The following is a 20599-nucleotide window of genomic DNA, read 5'->3' as shown; positions in this document are numbered from 1 at the left end:
GGAGTGGGTGTGGATTTGGAATTGATGAAGAATTGATAATCCCAAGACAATCTTGTATTGGGAGTTGACTGTAGTTTTTAATATGTCATCGAAAATGACATTTTGCGTGTTTTAGAACTCATACCGAAGCAACTATTGTGTGAGCGGTAAGGCACCGTCATTATGTTTTTCATTCCTGATTCCCGTTCTCGCGTCAGCTTAATGTTACGGCCACAGCGGGCTTCACTCAATATACCCTGACAGCGGGCCACGAGTGTAAAATCCACTTTTCAGTGGCCTGGCTAAAATCATAAGGGTGTCGGGCAACCACCCAGGTCGTTTGGTGTTCCAAGTGGTTCATAATTTCCATGCACTTCAACTTTCAAAAGTATAGTCGGTAAAAGAATGCGTTTGACTGGCTTAGTGGTCATGGTCACTCAGTCACGGGCAAGGCCCTAAATACACGGGTATGGCTCGGCAGCGCAGCCCTTCATATGCGGCCGCCCGGGCCGTATATTTATATTTGGACGGATGTAGGGCGCATATATAGTGTGTGTCGGAAGGGGAGGGGAACGGCGACGATCGCAGATCACGACTCGCGCCCAACACTTTCAATTCGCTGCAGTGCGATGTGTCAGTTGAGGTGTTGACCGAGCCGGAGCTTGGCATTGAGCAGAGCTTGTCTATAGACCCCGATCCATATACGTCCGATCGGGCAATCACAGGCAATCGGGATTCGGGAGAAGAATATACCCTGATTTGGATGGCCAATGGCCATCAAGGCCGGACGCGCTCTGCCCCTTTAACCCTCGCCCCGTTGGGGGGGGGGGGCAATATGGCCCCCCCCCCCCTGTGGTTTTTCCTGAATAGCAAGAAAACGGCAAATTTTCAGTACCTTCCCGGGCATCAATTTGACACCTTCACACAAAATTTCAAGTCTTAGGTCACCTTAGGTCAGGAGTTATTGAGGTCAAACTGAGGTCATGTTCGAGCAAAAATGAGCAAAAAACATGCAATCTTGAAACGCTCACCAAATCTACAGTTATCAAGCAATTTCAAAGTTCTTTATATGGTCTAGTAGACAAAAAGCGGCGCTACAAAACAGTTATCTCGGATTTTCAAAATTTTTGGTTTTGACCCCCAAAAATTCAAAAAAATTGATTTTTTTGGAAAAACTAAAAAAAATCCAAATTTTTCCCGAATTTCGAAAAAAACCCGGAATATATGTGATAGTCCTTGCGCTCATCTATATACATACCTACCAAATTTCAGATCGATATCTCGTTTTTTGGCCAAGTTATAGCGAAAAATTGTTCAAAAATGATTACGTCAAATTTTTGAACTCAATTTTTGGCGATTCTAGACGGCGTAGGGCAAAACAAAGACCACCATTGAACTCCCCGTGACGCTGCATCGATTCGATACCCATTTTATGCAAAAATATCAACTTTGAAATTTGACCTAATTTGACCAAACCTTGACCTGACCTTGACCTGACCTTGACCAAAACGTGACCTAAGCTGGCCCCAAAGGCTGCCTGACCCACATAATCGCATTTGTCATGTAAAATGGACCATAAAACATGTATCACACGACACTTTCATATTGTGACCCCCCAGTGACCTGACCTCTGTGACCTGACCTGGTATCAGTGACCTCAAAGAGCAAAATATGTGTTTGAAGAACATTTCCCCATCGATGATTTTCAATGAAATGCATTTTACTCGATTTTACAACGCATTTCTTTAAATGCCTGTAAACGGTGAAAATCATCGACCTTTGACCTGACCTGTGACGTCATCGGTTTGACCTAGGTCAATAAAATTGGGTCACAAGGTAGTTCCCTGATAGGGCTATCCAACACCGTTTGCCGCTTGTCGCTAGGTTGCGTGGTTCTCGAGATCTTAGGGGGGGGGGCAAATTGCCCCCCCCCCCCAACAGCGTTGCTCGGCAGAGCCCAACGGGGTGCGGGTTAACCCTCGCCGGCCGAGGGGGGGGGGGGCAGGTGCCGCCCCCCATAGGGTTTTTTTTCGCGATAGCTCCGAGCACGCTGGCGATAGAAAGCTGAAACTTGGCATACCTGACCTTTGATTCAAGCCGGATCTTTTGCCACCAACCGCATTTACGTCATAAGTGAACCTCTGCACGGTCTTCAGATGTCGCAACTTCGCAACGCCCTCACTGCCAGAGGAACTTTCATATGGAAATGAAACTTGCAGGGTCTAGTATCCATTACGAGTCTCACAACTTGTATTCTCGGATTTTTCCTAAAGGTCATATGAGGTCAGGTCATTTTCGTGACCTCACCATTATAAGTCAATGGGGAAAAATGAAAACTGCTAATCTGGCGCCGGGAACGATCTCCAACTATCTCAAGCACACAGAATCGTGATTTGATGCACTCATTGCAAGGTTAGATGCGTCATATTTGCAATGTTGACCTTGCGTGACGTCATTTATGATGTCATCAAGGTCATATTAGTTTTTCGTCAATAACTCCCGATCAAATTGAGCTAGTGAGTCGGGAAAGCCACCAATGGACTCAGGAAGACCTGTCGAATCGAATGATATGCGACATGACCTCTTTCGACCAACTTCGTGACCTGGGGGCGCTGACCTGACCTTGACCTGAGGTCAACACCCTAAGTTGACTTGACCCAAACAAAAAGTATATCATTCGACGCGCCTGAGCGAGGCGAACACGATGCTGCCAAAATCGGCGCTCTGCGGCCGTTTTTTGCGAAGTTATTTACCAAAAACTGAACCGTACCCTGGGGCTTTTGACCTGACCGCAGAGGTCACCGGTTGACCTAGGACCTTAAAATCGGGTACCAATTTCTGCGTCTCGTAACGGCGCACACGCTCGCTTTTTCCGCGACGCGCTAGCCCCACCAGGGGCGAAACGGCGAGGGGGGGGGGGGGGTGTCGTACCCGTCCCCCCCCCCCTCGGCCGGCGCGTATGTAGAAAACCAATAGGTCCGGCGAAGGTTAAACTTACTTCAATTCGGCACTCACCGTGGCTTCCTCCACCAGCCACAGACCATTTCCGTTAGAAAGGTGCACATTTGACTTTTGAGCGCCGGAGCGACTTAAACCCGGGTTCTCTTCACACTATATAGTCACTACCGGAAGTCCGATACTCTACCCACCGGCAACCAACTGAGCTTCGGAGTTCGGAACGGACATGAATGGAAACGTTGATAACTGATGCGAGCTCCAGTGATTCTGAAAATGTATTGTCTGGTCGGTCATAAAACAAGGTATATCCAACACCGGGCTGGTTAGATGAAAGTTTTAAAATTTTAACCTTTTCAGGCACCATGGAGGATGAAGTAATCGATGACTACCGGATCCTATGGTTATGCGAAATATCCAAAGCGCTCTTCGAAAGCATTGATGACCAGCCGAATGACGGCTCCGGCGCGGCTCCGACAATCAAATCTGATTTGTCCGTTTCAGCAGACGGAAACACGGTAAGCACTTGCTTTATTTTTCTTCTTAGCGAGCTCTATAGGTACCTACTGGGTGAATGCAAATAAAATGTTGTCATTTCATTTTTTTTTGTATCTCTTATTTGATTCTCAGGTTGACCTCTTCGAGCGCCCCAGTCATGAGGAGATGTTTGAAGCAATGTTGGTTCGGGATGAGGGTGCCGTGCGTCGGGCCTTGGACTGCTTTTTGGATCGGCCCATATCGTCACAGCCCGGCCACTCGATCATGCTCTACAAGGAGATCGAACATCGAGAAGAAACACTGGAGGTGCAGCTTGAGCCCCAAGGTGTGATTATGGTAAAAGGCTACAGTGAAAAGTATATGTATTTTTCGTATTTGTGGACATTACCAGTGTTAGTTTGGTCGTTCACTGTTGTTCTGTTTGGTTAGACGAGCCTGGAGCTACGGCCGGGGACCAGCAGACCGAGACTGTGGGAAAGACCGCCTCGGCCGTCACCGCCAAGTCCCGGTCCGCTCTGCCAGAGGAGCCGGCCACAGGTACGGGTCGTCAATCAACATACTGCGTGCAGGAACGATGTGAATAATCAAATGTGATGCAGTGTGTTTTTGTGCTTATGACCAGTGCTTTGATAACCCAAATGGAGGTGGATGTAGCTTGCAACGGTCCCGTTTCATCTGCAGCCGTGGAAATTGCCGAGCGCATGTCCGTTTCGTCGGCGGCTTCTCAGGGTTCGTCGGCAGACAAGCAGAAGACGCCGTCTGAAATGGACTCCAATCAGCAGTCACCCACTCCTCCCCGCACGGTAAGAATCGAATCGTATAATGCTGTCGATGAGGACACTTATTTGCCTTGGGTGTTAGTACGGGGGGGGGGGAGGGGGGTAAGGGTGGGGGTTAAAGAATTGCACATGTAATACCGTTGTCCAAATCCGTTAGTGGATTTCAGAAGAAGTTGATATAAAATGTGACACGGACTCAGTGCAACCGCTTCTTTTTGAGACATGATAAACAGATCGTTATTTTCGAACATCGTATAACGGATTCCGCAGCGTTATTTTGTCATTGAGCTTAGGCGTGCTTGTGTTACTTTTTTATTTGATTAATAAATGAATGCTTCGACTGCATCCTTCGTGTTGCCTGATACTACATTGATGTTATGCTTCTTTACAGAAATGCATTGTGAAACGGATCACAAGACCGTCGATAAAAATGGCGACGAAAATATCTCCCGAAGTTCTTCCTGAAGGCGTAAGCTAATGGCATGCTTTTTCTCAGTAGCGGTGGAACACTTTAAATTAAGGGGGGCGGGGGGGGGCACTGCCGACTTTTGGTCCCATTCGTTCCATGCAACGCCCATAGGGCTAATGTTAAAATGCAAAAATCAAAGGGGGGCACGCCGTGCCCCGGTGCCCTCCCCGTTCCGCCGCCTATGCTTTTTCTTGCATACGTTTAGGCTCTCCGGGCTGACGAGCCCTTTGCAGAGCCGTAAGGATGATAGGCATTAGTGGGTAAGTCAACCAGCCCCGCAAATGGTTACTCCACCGCTCCTATGCCTGCTCCTTACGAGCTTCTCGCGTCGGATGAAGGTGACCGTCCAGTCCAGATCAGCGGCGTGGAGGAAAAGTATTTGGCGGTCCTGAGGATGGAAAATAACGGAACGATGGGGCGGTGAAATCACATAATAACACTGTTGAAATTTCCTGTAACCCTGCCGTTCAAGGACAAAAAGATTATCATTCGGTGACCTCTGACCTGACGTAATGACCTCTGACCCGACGTAATCGTTCCTGCCTTTGCACGGCAAACTAGGGTTAAGCAGTATCATTTTTCTGTGTCACTTCGAATTACTGACGTCTGTTGATTATCCATGTTATAGGGAAACAGTTTATAATAAAGCAATCCAAGATCTGCCGAACACCACGAAGGGTATTTGTGTCGGCTATATGATCCGTACCGGCGCGGTGGGGCGATTCCCGTTTAGGAAGCGGCGTTGAAACACGATCCTCAGGACAGCCGACGCACCCTCCCCCTCCCCCTCCCCACCGTCAGGCGTCTGGGGCAGTGGTGTTCAGTCGGCGCACGCCGAACAACGTGCCCGAGCCGCACGACGCCGAGACGATGCGCAGCGCCATGCCGCAGCACTTTGAGTTCTGCACCATGGACAAGCTGGCGCTGGACGATCTGGACGCCACGCTGGCGCAGGTTAGTGACTGCTTCGGGAAGTGAGGGACGTTTAGTGATTGATCGTCGTCAAGTTGGTCGGGAGGTGTGCCACAACTGTGACAGTGCTGATCGGATATCGTGCCGTTGTGATCGTGGTGCGTGTTATCTGCCCGGTGAGCAGCAGCCCGTCTGTGTGCGCCGCAGCGGTTCCTGCCAGTGCTGCAGACTCGGGAGGGCAGTGACTCCGATACCTCCGTGCCGACGGTCCCGGAGGCAGCAGCCGGCGCCGGCGGCGACTCGGCCCCGGGCGCCGTCGGAGCGCGGCCCATCACGGCCACACCAGTGACTCGACGCACCTCAATACGGCTCCAGCTCAGAGACGAGTTCATCATCAACCTGCATAAGATCATCTCCGGAGTGAAAAGGTGAGTTCCAGGGGCGGGGGGGGGGGGGGGCAAACGTGATGGCGATCGTTCTTGCATGCGGAGCGGCGTTGGGCCTGACCGGATGATCGATCAATCAGCACGTGTCTTTTAATTCAACGAATAATTGAATGCCCATATTTTTCTTCAGTAATTGATGTTTTACCAAGCCGTATCTCACTGTCCCCACAGAAAGTTTAATGCGACCTGCACTCAACGTTTTACCATTTTTCCGCATAAAACGTGCATTGCCCGTCGTAAGGTAAACTAAATACCGAAGCATAGATCGCACTGTTGCAGCGATACCCTCGTTGGCTGGAGACGAAGCTTTTGCTGAAATCCAAAGCATCCCATTTTTAAACGATTGCGTGTTTCTAACATTACGATAATCTGAAGAGTGTCATTTGACTTGAGTTCAGACGAGAAAACTTCAGGTTTCTATTTTTATTTATGAATTCGATAAATAACGACGATAGGATGACGCGAACTCGTACACCCGTCATCGGTGTAGAGAGCAACGATTGCATGTGTCGAGGGGACGCAGGACGAGTTCTAGATCTTGTTGCGGATTTTCTTAGTTAAAGGGACAGTATCATCGAAAAAAAAATCAATGTATGGAGCTGATTTTTTTTTTACTAGCATTTCTTATTTTTCTGAATCAGAAAAACATAGTTTGAGGACCGAACTCGGTGAAAAATATTTTTCACGAGCGAGTCATTTTCATGAGCGAACCACCACTACAAGCATGGCCGCCACTTTGGAAGCCTGCGAAATTACTACAGAACTGGCGCAGATAATACATTATTGACGCTACGCTTACGCGGCCGCTCTTCTGATTGAGTTGTCGTTGAGATCGAGACTGATCAGCTGACGTCATACATATACGTCATACATTGGAGGGAGATTGTGATTCAAGCTGGAGGAATTCCTTTGTTGAGCCGCTAGAATCCGAAGGAAACAGCGGAAATTGCCTACGACTATTTAATGAATTTAACGGTGATGAATAAGTGCGAAAAACGTTTTGGCTTTATAAAATTTGATGAAATGACCAGGGTAAAAGTTTTATTACTGGCGGTCAATTAACGGCGCAAACATTTAAACAGTGAAGATAGTGAAGCACGATTCAAAGTGTAGTACACCTTTCGTACTTTGAGCGGCGATAGCTGGATAACGGTGTGGAGCTTCGAGGATCGGTCTTCAGTTCCCGGACCAGAAAGGTGGGGCCTATGCAATGTCAAATTTCATCAAAATGGTGATACTGTCCCTTTAATTACCGGTCTTTACTTCAGAGACCTCGATTTTGGTTTGTGTGCGGACATCTATTGACACAAAGCAAACCTCGTTTTTTTTGCTTTTTTATTTTATTTTTGTCGATGGTAATTCGTTCCTCATCTTCTGAGACCTCTCCTTCGGTTTGTGTGCGGGGTGCGCCAGGACGCGTGAGCAGCTGAGCACGCGGTTTTTCCTGGAGCTGCCGGAGCTGCCGCTGCTGGAGGCGAGCTCGGACGACCAGCAGCAGCTGTCGGCACTGGCCGAGGACCGCCAGCTGCTGGCCGTCATCGAGGAGACGCTGGCCACCTGGCAGCAGGACATGGCCAGAAACCTGGACGGCATGATCAACAGGGTCAGTGATCAGCGGCTCAACGGCTAGCGCCCACGAGTATGAGTCCGATAGTCATGTCGGACAGGTGAACTGCGATTGGCAAAGGGGTATTTTGTTGGAATCCAGAACGATAATCGACATGGCGATGTTCGGGTTGTGATCAGTCACTCTGAAAGACTGCAAGACGTCTTGCACGTCACGTAAAATACTGCGATTTCGATTGCAGTCATTCAGTATTTTCAGTATTTGAAATGAAATGAGCAAGGAGCATGCCTTGTGCTCGGCTGCGTGGTTATGTTACGTCCCATTATGTTATTTGACTGAGCAGAAGCCGTCCTCGAACGGGTGTATGGCCGAGCTGGACCTGTGGAGGGAGAAGTACTCGGAGCTCTCCTCGCTCGTGGAACAGTTCAAGCTGCCCACAGGTCAGTTTCACTGCTTAAAGCCTGTGGACCAAACACTCATTAAGATATTGTGACGCCGTTATTGATTTGGTTCGATAGCTGTGCCTTTGAGTTATTGACGTTTTTCACCAGCCAGCACTGAAATATATCTATAAACAGTGTCTGTATAACTCTGTCTGGCAGTGATGAAAATGGTGCGTCTTCTGGAGATGGTGGACTCTAGCGTCATTCAGGGGTTCCACATGCAGGTGGACGACGTGCACCGCTGCTACCGCGAGGCCTACGACAACGTCCGCTTCCTGGCCACGCTGGAGAGACACTTCAGGGTGAGACTCGCAGCGCTAGTTGCAGCCGCTGAATATTTGCGGTAAAGTAGGGACAAGTTACACAGCCAGTGCCGGCTCGACGCTACATGTTCTCATATTGCTCGGGCGGCTGGCCTGGAGTTGTTGGTGGTCGGGCGTTGACTCCCCACGGGGCGTCCTCTCAGACGGTGCGCAGCCACCCGTCGCTGTCGGTGGTGGCCGACGCGCTGCCCCAGGTGATGGACAGCCTGCGCATGGTGTGGATCCTCTCGCGCCACTACAACCGCGACCACCGGATGGCGCCGCTGATGGAGCGGCTCGCCTGGGAGCTGGTCACCCGCGTCCGCAGCGCCATCTCCATCAAATCACTCTTCAGGTAATGGGCGACCGCTATATCGACACCTTTTTTTTAAACCCCACATTTGTTCTCCGGTGAATTTCAGACAAGTTGGTTAGAGACCTTCAAAAAAGGTACAATCACTCGATTTTTCTCAAGTTTGTCTGTCTTGGCAGATAAAGCAATACCAGAACAGGCCTACGAACACACATATTTGATCAGGATCGGACGATTGGACACTTTTAAAAGGAGATCTTTCGTGCCTCCTGGAAATTCACGGGAGAGCAGATGTGGGGTTTAAAAAAAAGGTGTCGATATAAGCCTTCTCTTCATCATTGGTTTTACCTATATCGGTTTTGAACTTCATGAGTTGTGTGTGTGTTTTTTATATTACCGTGTGCGGTCAGCAGCCCGCTGTGTAGCGCTTTATGTACGATTCGTCCGACTATGTGACCGTATTCGGGTGGTGTGCGCGCTGGGTGGACAGACAGCCGCCGCGCAAGGTGCAGGAGCTGGCCGCGTCGGCGGTGCGCCTGCTGAGCCGCTGGCGCGAGTCGTACCTGGCCACGCGCGCCGAGATCGAGACGTCCGGCCGCGGCGCGCGCTGGGAGTTCGACCGGCGCCGTCTTTTCGACGACACGGACCACATGGCCATCATCTGCAAGGACCTCCAGCATGTCGCCGTCGTAAGTGGCCAGAGGCAGCCGTTGCGAGATACGTGCTCATGTCTAAAGAAACTTTGTAAAATTGGTTTGTGGTCGGGAGTATTTTAAATGACTGAAGCTTTTTTAATGATCGGCTTCGATTTTTTTTTAATTAAGGTCTGACCAGATCACCGTATAAAGGCGCGGCCGTGTTGTGTCAGTTATCTTTCGGTGCAGTTCGTGAGTTTTTATCTTTTTGTAGTGTTGAGATTGAGGGTCGAACTTCGTCGTGTTGTGGTTCGCACCCATGTTTGGCTTTGCTGATTACTTATCAAATATTCCGTCCTGTGATATTTATGCGCGGCTGCTCAGGTGTTGGAGGAGTTCAACAACATCTTGTGCCCGGACCTGCGGGCGGTGACCTCCGATCCCCACCGTATGGACGATGTCAAACAGCGCGTCAAGAACCTGGTGGTGCCGTTCGAGGCAGTGGCGTTCGACATATTCAGTACCAGGTGCGGCAGCACAACAGCGGGTGAAAGCGAAATTACACACAATAAAAATATGTTGGTGACTGATGTTTTTTATGAGACCATGCGCTCAGCGCTGGCACAACCTTCCGTCCCTCAGCAAGCAACTGATGTGTTTTGGGTGTCATACTCTTTGTTATCTGCTCCGCAGGCTGCATCACATGTGGCAGGGAGTGATGGACCGGTTCGGTACCGAGGTGCTGCGAATCGAGTCAGAGGCCAAGAAATTCCTTGACGAAAGCTTCAGAGCTCTCAGGTAAGAATACATTGCCCTTAATAGACCACCCTACGATCGTTGTGAATTTTAAAAGCGCGATGATTTGAGTTACCGAAAAAATCGTGCGTGTCGGAACCGCTGTTTATTTCCGAAACAATGTTATAGAGGTCGGAGACTGGGCAGACCTTTCTTTTTATTCTCGTAGAAGACCAATTACCAATGAAATGACGATTTCCTCCGGAATTTTCTGAAGGTTTCGGAACTATTTTAACCGCGCTGACGTGTCTCGGCTCCTGCTATTAACACGCCAATTGGTTGGGTCGACATCGCCAGGTCCTCGGAGGCGGCGTTCGACGTGGTGCGGAAGTTTGAGCACGTCAAGTCGCGTCAGTCGATCAACAACGAGCTGCGTCGCAAGTACAGCGACATCCTGAACCAGTACAAACGGGAGGTGGACGAGGTGGCCAAAATGTTCGACGTGAGTGCAATTTAAACATATCTTTAAATTGAACGAATGGCAAAGAGCTGTGATGGTTATTTTATGGCGAAGATGGTTTTGATTTTTGATTCGTTGTTCTTATCACTTGCGCGCCGTTTTATTTCAAGGCACGATAGTTATTGACTGTGTTTCGGGAAAATTGTCAAAATCACGATGGGGTTCGATCGGCAGGAGAACAAGGACGACCCTCCGCTGCACAAGAACCACCCGGCCGTCTCGGGGGCCATCCACTGGGAGCGCCTGCTCTTCCTCAAAATCAAACGCAACATCGTCAAGTTTCTCAAGTGCCCCGCCATGATGGACACCGAAATGGGACAGGCGGTAAGGTCTAAGGATAAGTCGAATTGATCGACAACGTATTGCATATACTGCACCTTTTTTATGCGTGGTGTCGTTGAAGTTTTGATTTTATTTATTTATTTGTCGGTAAAATATATGGCTATAGTACGACGGAATACTGACGGCAGAGTCGCGCAGCGTAGATCATTCTGTCAGGCTGGCTGTTCACGGGCACCGTGCGATGCAGGCGAAGGCGCACTACCTGACGGTGGGCCGCCGTATGAAGGCCTACGAGGACCAGTTGTACGCCTCCTGGCGCGAGCGTATCGACCACATGCTGCCGCAGCTGCTCCGCAAAACGGTGCTGGCTGAGACCGGACGGTCGCCCTGCAAGAGTGGTAAGACACAGCCTATCTTCCGTCCGTATGCTATGCCTGAAAATCGGTAGCGTTAATTTCACGCTGTCAGGACTTAAAAATAATCTTATGGTTAAATCGTGTTGCTTAAGTTACTGAACGACATGAAATATTGACGTGTTTATTCCATTCAGTGATATTTCTAGAGAAAATACGATGAAAAACGAGATGCATAGTTACTGAACGACATGAAAATATTGACGTGTTCATTCCGTTCGGTGATATTTCTAGAGAAAATACGATGAAAAACGAGATGCATAGTTACTGAACGACATGAAAATATTGACGTGTTCATTCCGTTCGATGATATTTCTAGAGAAAATACGGTGAAAAACGAGACGCATCATCACTTAATAAAGCTGCCCACTGCGTTCGCCATTTCACTCGCACTGTTCAAACGCACTGTTGTCTCTCGGCGGCAGCGCTGCGCGGCGCCACGCCGTCGTCTCGCACGTCTCCGTTCTCTGTTAACGTGCCGTATGAGCTGCTGGAGATAATCGCCGACTCGAAGCACCTGGAGGTGCTGGGCTTCCACCTGCCCGAGCTGGCGCGCAACGTGGCGCTCCAGGAGGACCGCTACCGGCGACACAGCGTCAACCTGGCGGCCATGATCGACAGGTTCAACGGCGTGCTCGGCTGCATGACAGACCCCGAGGTCAGAATGATAGAGGACGGAGCGGGACACGGGAGAGCATGAGGGGAGTGGAGACATGGACAGTCTGAGGGCGGACTGGAGAGAACAGGCCAGGCAGGTAGTGGAGTACAGAGAGCTTGAGGGGGAGAGGACTGGGCGGAAGGGGGGGGGGGGCAAAGGCATGGTGGATGGGGAGAGCGGGGTGGAGTGTTGAGTAGAATGAGCTGAACGGTTAACATGACGATGACGAAAAAGGAAATGCTTGGAAGGACACATTTGTTGATGAAAATTGTGTACGCTGGCGTACAGCTGTTTGATTGACGCTTCGCTGCTTATTTACCTCTCACGTAGGATCAGGTTTCCGGTGAAAATAAATTGCAGGAATATTTTTGATGTGACGCATATGAAGGTGAGCAGCTGCTAACGGACGAATCTGACCGCAGATGGAGCTACTGAAGGAGGACGTCCGCTCCGTGGAGCGGATCCTGCGCCCGGCCACGAAGCGGATCAACTGGAGCGCGCTGAGCGTCGGTGACTTCTGCACCAAGTGTAACAGCGCCATCGGCGTGTTCGAGTCGCTGGTACACCAGGTGAGGGCTCCGGCGTCAGGTCTCTATGAGGTGTCCAGTTATGAACGGATAAATGTGACAAATGGGTTCGTTGTATTTCAGGTGCAAAAGAACGCGAGAGACATGGAGCGACAGATCTCCAGTCTAAGCAACATGGATCTGTTCACCGGACCGACAACGACAGAGCTTCTTCCTTGCAAGGTGGGCGGTGCTGGGTATATAATCATCACTCAGCTACTGATTTCTGCGTATGTCCTAGAGTAAGCCCGACTCCGATATCATTTCAGCTTACATGGATTTATCAGTGGGATTGACTGATCAGGACGTTCGCTGACTAAGGTTGCAAGACTAACCCGCGCGGGGCTGGGGGGGGGGGTAAATATTACCCCCCCTCGCGAATTTTTGCAATATCTCAAAAACGGCGGCGCGCAGCGCCGCCAAACTTTCAGTACCTTTTCTTACATCAATTTGACACGTTCCCTGAAAATTTGAGCGAAATCCGTCGGAAAATTTTTGAGAAATTGACGTTTTAGTGACGTCATGTTCGCCATTTTCGCCTCAAAAACGGCAAAAGTTCAAACGCCGCTAACATCTTCATTTTTAAAGTAATCAAGACGTAACAAAAAAGGATATACGTAATTCTACTTTGTCTATCAAATGGCTATCTCGGTTTTTTGAAAATTTTGGATTTTGGCCCAAATTTTTTCAAAAAACTGACTTTTGTAGGAAAATAGCTATAAAATCCAAAATTTTGAGTGTATCAAAAAAACCGGAATATATGTCAGAGAAGTGGTCTATGTGCACCTACATACCAAGTTTTAGAAGAATCGGTTCAAAAATGTGGGAGTTATTCAAAATTGTATGACGTCACGACACACAAAAATTTTGAAAAATGACTTTTTTGAAGTTCTAGACCTCGTACGGAAACAAAAATAGCACCATTCGATTCGCCGTGAAAAACTGCATCAGATAGACACCTTTTTAGGCCTTAACAACCAACTTCAAAATTTGACCTCACTTGACCTGACCTTGACCTGACCTCGACCTGAAATTCATCCAGAGGTGGTCCATATCACTTATTGAGTGTGCCTATTGAATTCTATGAGTAAAATGACCCATAAAACATGTGTCGCACATGCCCTTTTCTATATTTTGTTTTTGGTGACCTGACCTGACCTGACCTGACCTTGACCTTGACCTCTGAATGATATTGTATGCAACGAATATTGTCTTGGTAGCCTAAGAACACGTTTTGGGCGATCAGTCTCAGTCCATGACTCCATTCTTCGGCAACTACGGTGCAAGGCCGATACTGTAGGAACTTGCAATTTGTACCCTTGATCTGACCTTGACCTTGACCTCAAACTTAAAATTAAGTACATGTTTTTAGTTGTTCGTGATGAGATCTTTCGATTGGCGTTTGAATTTTCCAAATCGGACCATTAGTTCGGGAGATAACAGGGGGGTAAAATTTACCCCCCCCCCCCCCCAGCCCCGCGCGTTCGGCTGGAGACCCCAGCCCCGCGCGGGCTAAGGCTGCAAAGTTAATTTGTACTTCTTAGCAGCCGCGACTGGAGCTCGGCTTGGCGCGATATTTATCTGTACCGTGCCACCCTTCCGCCTACTGTTGTATTTACCACTGGCCGTACCGTAGTGTAATTGTTCTCTGTTCTCGTCCACAGGAGTTCTTCAGCTGCGTGGAGCTGCGGCGGGCTCACGACATTGAGCGGCTGGCCAGAAAGTACCAGAGTATCGGGCCGCAGCTGATCAAGGTCGAGGGGCTGGTGGTACACACCAACACGGGCCGAAACCCGCGGCTCTACAAGTACTACTCGCACTGGGAGCGGCAGTGCTTCGTCGCCTGCACCAAGTAAGGAGCAATGAGTGTTGTTTGTTTTTGTTTGTTTTGTTGGGTCTGACAAGACCCAACAAGTTGACAAGTTTGTTTTGTTGGGTCTGGTTTGTTGGGTCCCTTTCGGTCTGACAAGACCATTTCAGAACCGGAAGGATGATAGGAATTAGGGGAAGACATTGGTCTGGGCAGGCACCATAGAGAGTCGCCGGGGCTGAGCCCGTCCAAATGGACAGGCCGACCAGCCCCCAAGCACTCTCTGCACCCGGCTACGGGGTGCGCTCCCTCGGGAGCAGCGGTGCCGCTCCAAGGGAGCAGCCCGGATGAGACAAAGTCGCCTGTCCAGCCCGGAGGGGGTTGCGGCGTGGAGCAGGAGGATTTCAGTATCCTGAGGATAGAAGCACGGAACGGTGAAAATGAGTGTTGTGCCGCTTAAGCTTCGGGAATCTGTTTGCAGTCACACGTGCTCAGACTTATGCTTATGCCAGTTATCACACCTCATGACATCGGTTTGTGTCTGGCTGTGACTTGTTTGACCGTCCCCGCAGTCTGATCCTGCTGAACCTGCGTCAGTTCCTGACCCGGCTGAACCGGGACACGCCGCTGTTCCTAGTGAACATGCTGCTGGCCACGCCGGACGTGGTCGTCAGCCCGCTCACCAACGACATCTACAAGATGATCATGAACTCGGTCCGAGACTGCATCGAATCGTAAGTAATTATTGGCTACCTCCCGATGCTGCTGTGTGTTTCGGCCACTTTTAGACCTTTCGCTATCGATTTAACGTCTGCATAAAACCGCCGACAATCTGTTTGTTCCAGGACGAAGCACTTTGTGCGGTGGCAGCGCGGCTCGTGCCTGGAGTGTCCGCCGATCAAGATGGGCGACAATTCGAACGACGCATTCGTCTACAGCTTCTTCCAGGACATCAGCTGCGACCCGCGGGTGATTGATCTGGTGCTGGAGATCCAGAACACGGTGCAAAACCTGCTGGCCCGCGTCCAGAAGAGCATCCAGCTGTGAGTGCGGCTCGAGCAGCTCCCGTCCGAAATATGGAACCGATTCACGATACTTCCAAGGATTCTAGCAGGCAATTTGGTGCAAATACCTCGATAAAAAGTGAGATAGAACGTCATTTTCTCTGGCCTTATGTCGTAAACGTATTTTTGACACCTCATCGGCCTACATCTGACGCTGCTTTTTGCGTTTTCTTATCGCAGGCAAGTGCTCATTTTCCGGCATTGGTCTGGTACAGAACGCTGCCCCATTCTCGAAAATTTCAGCAAAAGTGTTGTACTAACGCCGTATTGATGTGTACTCTGACGTTTTACCTTGCTGACGTATGCCTGGACGGGGCAGCTGGCGCCGCTACCGCAACCTGTGGAAGTACGACAAGCAGCAGACGTGCGAGAAATTCGTGTCTCGCCAGCCGTCGCTGGTGGCCTGGGACGACAAGTTCCTCTTCTACAAACACATCTTGGAGGACGTCAACACCACCGCCGCCCAGATGGACGCCCAGAGCATACGGTGGGTGCGGATTGTACCGATATTTATTGTCCTTGGCGTATGTAATTGTGTAACGGTTTTGACGTTTTTATTCGTAGAGTGCCGCTTGTGACTTAACGTGTGTTACTTTTGTGCGATAATCTGACCAGTTGACCCGTCCCTTACCTCGATAAAGTTCAGCTGATACAATCGGCTAGCGTCTTATCGGATGCCAAATGAGATGTTGATTGTGTCTTATTTTCAGACTGCGCGTGGATGACCTGACCTCGGCTGTGAAGGGTCACATCCAGGGCTGGATAGACGTTCTGGGCGAACTGCTGCACGCTATTGCCAAAGAGGACTTGAACAACCTCTGCGAACTGTTTGAGGTGAGTATACTAATTGATGTCGCAATGCACACAGGCTGTAGCAGAAGTATTGACCGTGCATTTCTCAGGCGTCCTGATCTTTGGGTTTCTTAATAATGCGTGTACGAGCGACTTCATTGACGCCGGTGTGTTATCGATGCAGTACGTCCTGCAGACGCATTGCGGATTGTGTTTTAAGCGCATTGTTTGCATGATAGTCTTTGGAAATGCACATTCCTGAAGAAAACTGCGTGTGGCCTGTGTATGATTGTTTACGACCGTCTGTTGCGTTATTGCAGGACAAGCACTACGACCTGAGCCGTGCGCCGGCCACCCAGGAGGACATCAAGTTCCTGCTGGCCACCATCGCCGACGTGCAGGCCATGTCGCTGGACGTGGAGCTCAAGATGGTGCAGATCAAGGAGCAGTACCGCATGCTCAGCGTCCACGGCGTGCCGGTGCGTCTGTAGGATTGGTCGTACTATTACTGCAGTGAGTGTAGTCGGGATTTACGGAATGTGTGATTGTGTGTCTTACAGGTGTACTGTGCCTGTGACCTCTGTCTGTGTGTTCTGCTGCGTGCCAGGTTCCGGAGGCCGAGGTGGAGACTCACACGGGCATCAACCGTCTCTGGGACGAACTGCTGCTCAGGGCAAAGGTCACCAACGCCAGACTGGGGCCGGTCAAACAGAGGCGAGTGAACAATTCACCGGTCATAACTGCTCGCTAATAATTGTGTTCCCACGCATTCGTGTTTGTTGGATCGCACTGTCAAAAGGTTTTTGAAACGGGCTGAGATGACTGCCTTTCAGACCGCGCCGATGTTAACAATCAATGGCCGTGACGATATATTATCCTGACTTTTTTTTTTGTCGCCAGGTTTACGGTTATCACGCAGGGTGAGGTGTCTGATTTCCACGTTCAGATAGCCGAGTTCCGCGCCCGGTACGACTCAGAGGGGCCCGGCACCGTCGGGGACCAGTTCGACCTCGGCGAACAAAAGATGAAGGTGAGACCTTTGTAAAAAGAAAAATGATATGACACAATGTAATTGTGCTCAGGTATTCAAAGATCTTAATGATCTTGTGATCTTGATTTCCTGTATTCTCTGGTATGTGCGACTGGGAGTTTTATTTGACTCTGACCGTTTCAGAGTTACGAGGAGGAGCTGGAGACGCTGGTGGAGCGACAGCAGGAGCTGGTCCAGTCGGAGCGGCTCTTTGACCTGGACATCACCGCCTACCCGGAGCTCAACACCATACAAAAGGACATGGCCGGCATGCGGCTCATCTACGACATCTACCTGGCCCAAAAGGTACGGTGGCGGCCCTGCTATACTGAGACATGTAGGGAAATTTATTCATAGTTACACCTAGCTTTCTAACGTGATTTCATAAAGGATGCTAACCGTCTGTGATTTATCGTCATCCAGGAGGCCCGAGAGAAGTTGGCCCAGACACTGTGGGCGAACCTAAACGCCCAGGCGCTGACGGACGACATCGATACCTACATCAGGCAGTTCAAGAAGCTGCCCAAGGACGTGCGGCAGCTGACCGTCGGCAAGAACCTGGAGGAGAACATGAAGCAGTTCAAGGCGTCCGTGCCGCTGTTCGTCGACCTGAAGAACGAGGCCATCCGCGACCGGCACTGGCGCGAGCTCATGAAGAAGACTGGTGAGAATAATTCGCCTGGGCTTGTTACATGCCGATCGTGGCTGCATATCCGTTTCGTTGTTGTTTACGAACTCGCTGAAAATGATGTGATTTTTCCATGTTCATCAGCGTTATTCTATTGAACGGAATCTTGACCACTGACTATAAATCATACCATCATACCGTGGTGTTTTTTATTTGATTTTATTATGTTCAGTTTGGTAAGACCTTTACTACATGCTGACAGCTGGTTTGCTAGATGGCTTCTGTACTTACGGGTCGTTCCGTTCGGTTTCCTTGTCATTATGCCGCTTCAGGCAAGGAGTTCGAGATGGACCCGGAGACGTTCACGCTGGCGAACCTGTTTGCCATGGAGCTGAGCAACTACAGCGACGTCATCTCCGACATCGTCGGCGGCGCCATCAAGGAGCTCGGCATCGAGACCGGCGTCAAAGACGTCGCAGAGGTTAGTTTAACGAAGGGGAAGTCGATGCGAGACACGTGGGGACTAAGGCGTCAGTCTTATTACGCGTAGTTATAACTGAACAGGATGATGAAAGACAGCCGCGCGTTTTTTTTTTTTTTTTGTATGAACGGGCAAGCAGTCATGCTTGCAGTTGATTTTTCTTTGATAATTTCGCATATCGATCCCAGTTTAGCTCGATGCCACACTGACCCGTCGTTATGTTGGGCGCGCAGCAATGGGACGCGATGCGTTTCACCGTGCTGCCGTACACCAAGGACGGCGAGGAGCGCGGCTTCGTGCTGACCGCCGTGGACGAGGTGCTGCTGGCGCTCGACGACAGCACCATGAACCTGCAGAGCATGAGCGGATCGCGGTGAGACAGTTCTGTACGCTCAGTTCGATCAGCCGAGACCATATCCAATAGTTTATCTTTTGTGATGCTGCTGATATCCTGCAGACTGCAGCCAGTGACACGTGCCGCTGTTGGCAGGTTCGTGGGACCGTTCCTGCCCCAGATCCAGACCTGGGAGAAGACGCTGTCGGTGATCGCCGAGGTACTGGAGATCTGGCTGGTAGTGCAGAGGAAGTGGATCTACCTGGAGGCCATCTACCTGTCTCCCGACATCCGATCGCAGCTGCCCGAGGAGTCGCGCAAGTTTGACGCCATCAACAGCACCTACAGGAAGGTAATTGAAGGCAGAGGCAGGTGCTTAGGACCAAAATACATGTTTGACATTCGTCTAGCTCATCGGCTTAGATTATTGCGGAAAATGCCTTATAACTGCATCTTGAACAATTCACAGATGTCATGATTACCGAGCGGGCGATTACCGAGCGGGCATCGTAAATTTTGAGAGCTAAATGCAAGCTTCTTTTATTTTTCTTGTATAAATGTTCCCTTTTGTCCTTCGCACGCAGATTATGAACGAGGCCCACCGAGTGCCGATCATCAAGACGGCCTGCCTGGTGCCGAACCGCCTGCTGGACCTGGAGACGGTCTCCCAGGGACTGGAGAAGTGCCAGAAGTCACTCTCCGACTACCTGGACGCCAAGCGGAACGCCTTCCCTCGCTTCTTCTTCATCTCAGACGACGAGCTGCTGTCGATCCTGGGCAACAGCGACCCGCAGTGCATTCAGGAGCACATCATCAAGGTACGCGATGCTACAGCAGCTTGGCTGAGAGAATGAACAAGCGCCAGTGAACCGTTGACTTCAGCTGATAGGGTGGGTAATAAAGCAAGTAGATGCAGATTGATATACCTGTCAGTCAACTATCCGTTATCTGTGCGGATAGTTGACCATAAACAAGGTGGTAGCACGGAATATAAAGTCTACGACACTAAAGCATTAACATTTTTCGGGAAACGTTTTTCTGCGAAACTTTTTCATCAAGGTTGTACTGTCGATTTTATCAGCGACGCATTCCGCTCGTTGAGACGCGTCGAATGAAGTATAATCTCACCTCAAAAGACCGACTACAAAATCTGACCTAGGGTCGAGGTCGTGACCCTACCGGAAAAGGTCATGTGTCATAAATGTCGATTTGTGTCGTTTAACTGAATCCATCTAATGTCGTAGACTATATATTCCGTGGTGGTAGGATCGATATGCATCTGCAATTATCCGTGGGTTTTAGCTGCAGCCTTAAGTGATTGATTATGTGGCATTCATGCCGATAGATGTTCGACAATATCCTGTCCTTGCGGATGGTGAAGAACGCCGATGACGACCTGGTGGTGTCGGCCATGCACTCCGCAGAGGCTGAGGTCATGGAGTTCAGAGAGGCACAGGCGAGTGAATACTCTTTAGGATAAAGTTTGGTGAAACACGCGTTCCATTACGCATTCTTTCCATGTTATTTACGAATAAAGTGCGTAGAACGTTTGGTTACCTATTTTCTTTTGCTTCTTAGTTTGTTTGATTACCGTGTTGACAGGTGTTCAGCAATGTTTACGGAAGCATACGATATGCGACAGGTGGTGGATGGTCGCGTGGAGGATTGGATGAACGCTGTGATGGCCGAAATGTGGAGGACCAACCGGTTCCTCACCAAAAAGGCCATCTACGAGTACGCCAAAACAAGCAAATCCAGGTTTGTGAACAGGGTGTAGCGCCTGTGGCAGTTTGCATCATTGTGTTTGTTTAGTAACGTGAAATTGTCGTGGTACTTTGAAATGATAACATGTGATAACGTTTTGATAACGCGTGTGTCACAGGGCACAGTGGATGCTGGACTACCAGGGCATGATATGCCTGGCGGCCAACCAGGTCTGGTGGACGGCAGAGGTCGAGGAGGTCTTCAGGCTTGTGAAAAAGGTGACA

At 49.9% G+C, this 20599-nt stretch overlaps 1 protein-coding gene across 1 annotated transcript in view; it reads left to right on the top strand.

The window, feature by feature from the left end:
- The first annotated feature begins 14 nt into the window (after positions 1-14).
- The window catches only part of LOC122366338 (dynein axonemal heavy chain 10-like), a 59606-nt gene continuing 39021 nt past the window's right edge, over positions 15-20599 (top strand). The window contains exons 1-38 of the mRNA XM_043338507.1: positions 15-146; positions 3295-3452; positions 3565-3757; positions 3862-3969; positions 4114-4235; positions 4603-4680; positions 5482-5634; positions 5800-6020; positions 7452-7641; positions 7949-8045; positions 8208-8350; positions 8515-8705; positions 9154-9352; positions 9683-9825; positions 9992-10096; positions 10391-10535; positions 10728-10877; positions 11083-11233; positions 11674-11906; positions 12329-12475; positions 12557-12655; positions 14137-14324; positions 14855-15016; positions 15128-15325; positions 15666-15833; positions 16057-16180; positions 16459-16617; positions 16746-16852; positions 17039-17168; positions 17313-17474; positions 17592-17832; positions 18129-18277; positions 18511-18650; positions 18768-18963; positions 19196-19429; positions 19957-20067; positions 20254-20369; positions 20494-20593. Coding sequence (XP_043194442.1) covers positions 3300-3452; positions 3565-3757; positions 3862-3969; positions 4114-4235; positions 4603-4680; positions 5482-5634; positions 5800-6020; positions 7452-7641; positions 7949-8045; positions 8208-8350; positions 8515-8705; positions 9154-9352; positions 9683-9825; positions 9992-10096; positions 10391-10535; positions 10728-10877; positions 11083-11233; positions 11674-11906; positions 12329-12475; positions 12557-12655; positions 14137-14324; positions 14855-15016; positions 15128-15325; positions 15666-15833; positions 16057-16180; positions 16459-16617; positions 16746-16852; positions 17039-17168; positions 17313-17474; positions 17592-17832; positions 18129-18277; positions 18511-18650; positions 18768-18963; positions 19196-19429; positions 19957-20067; positions 20254-20369; positions 20494-20593 — 5706 coding nt within the window. The 5' untranslated portion in view covers positions 15-146; positions 3295-3299. The remainder of the gene's footprint in view (positions 147-3294; positions 3453-3564; positions 3758-3861; positions 3970-4113; positions 4236-4602; positions 4681-5481; positions 5635-5799; positions 6021-7451; positions 7642-7948; positions 8046-8207; positions 8351-8514; positions 8706-9153; positions 9353-9682; positions 9826-9991; positions 10097-10390; positions 10536-10727; positions 10878-11082; positions 11234-11673; positions 11907-12328; positions 12476-12556; positions 12656-14136; positions 14325-14854; positions 15017-15127; positions 15326-15665; positions 15834-16056; positions 16181-16458; positions 16618-16745; positions 16853-17038; positions 17169-17312; positions 17475-17591; positions 17833-18128; positions 18278-18510; positions 18651-18767; positions 18964-19195; positions 19430-19956; positions 20068-20253; positions 20370-20493; positions 20594-20599) is intronic.

Source organism: Amphibalanus amphitrite, unplaced genomic scaffold (genome assembly GCF_019059575.1).
Source record: "Amphibalanus amphitrite isolate SeventyFive unplaced genomic scaffold, NRLGWU_Aamphi_draft 000798F_arrow, whole genome shotgun sequence".
Lineage (NCBI taxonomy): Eukaryota > Metazoa > Arthropoda > Thecostraca > Balanomorpha > Balanidae > Amphibalanus > Amphibalanus amphitrite.
This window is presented reverse-complemented; position numbering and strand designations above follow the sequence as displayed.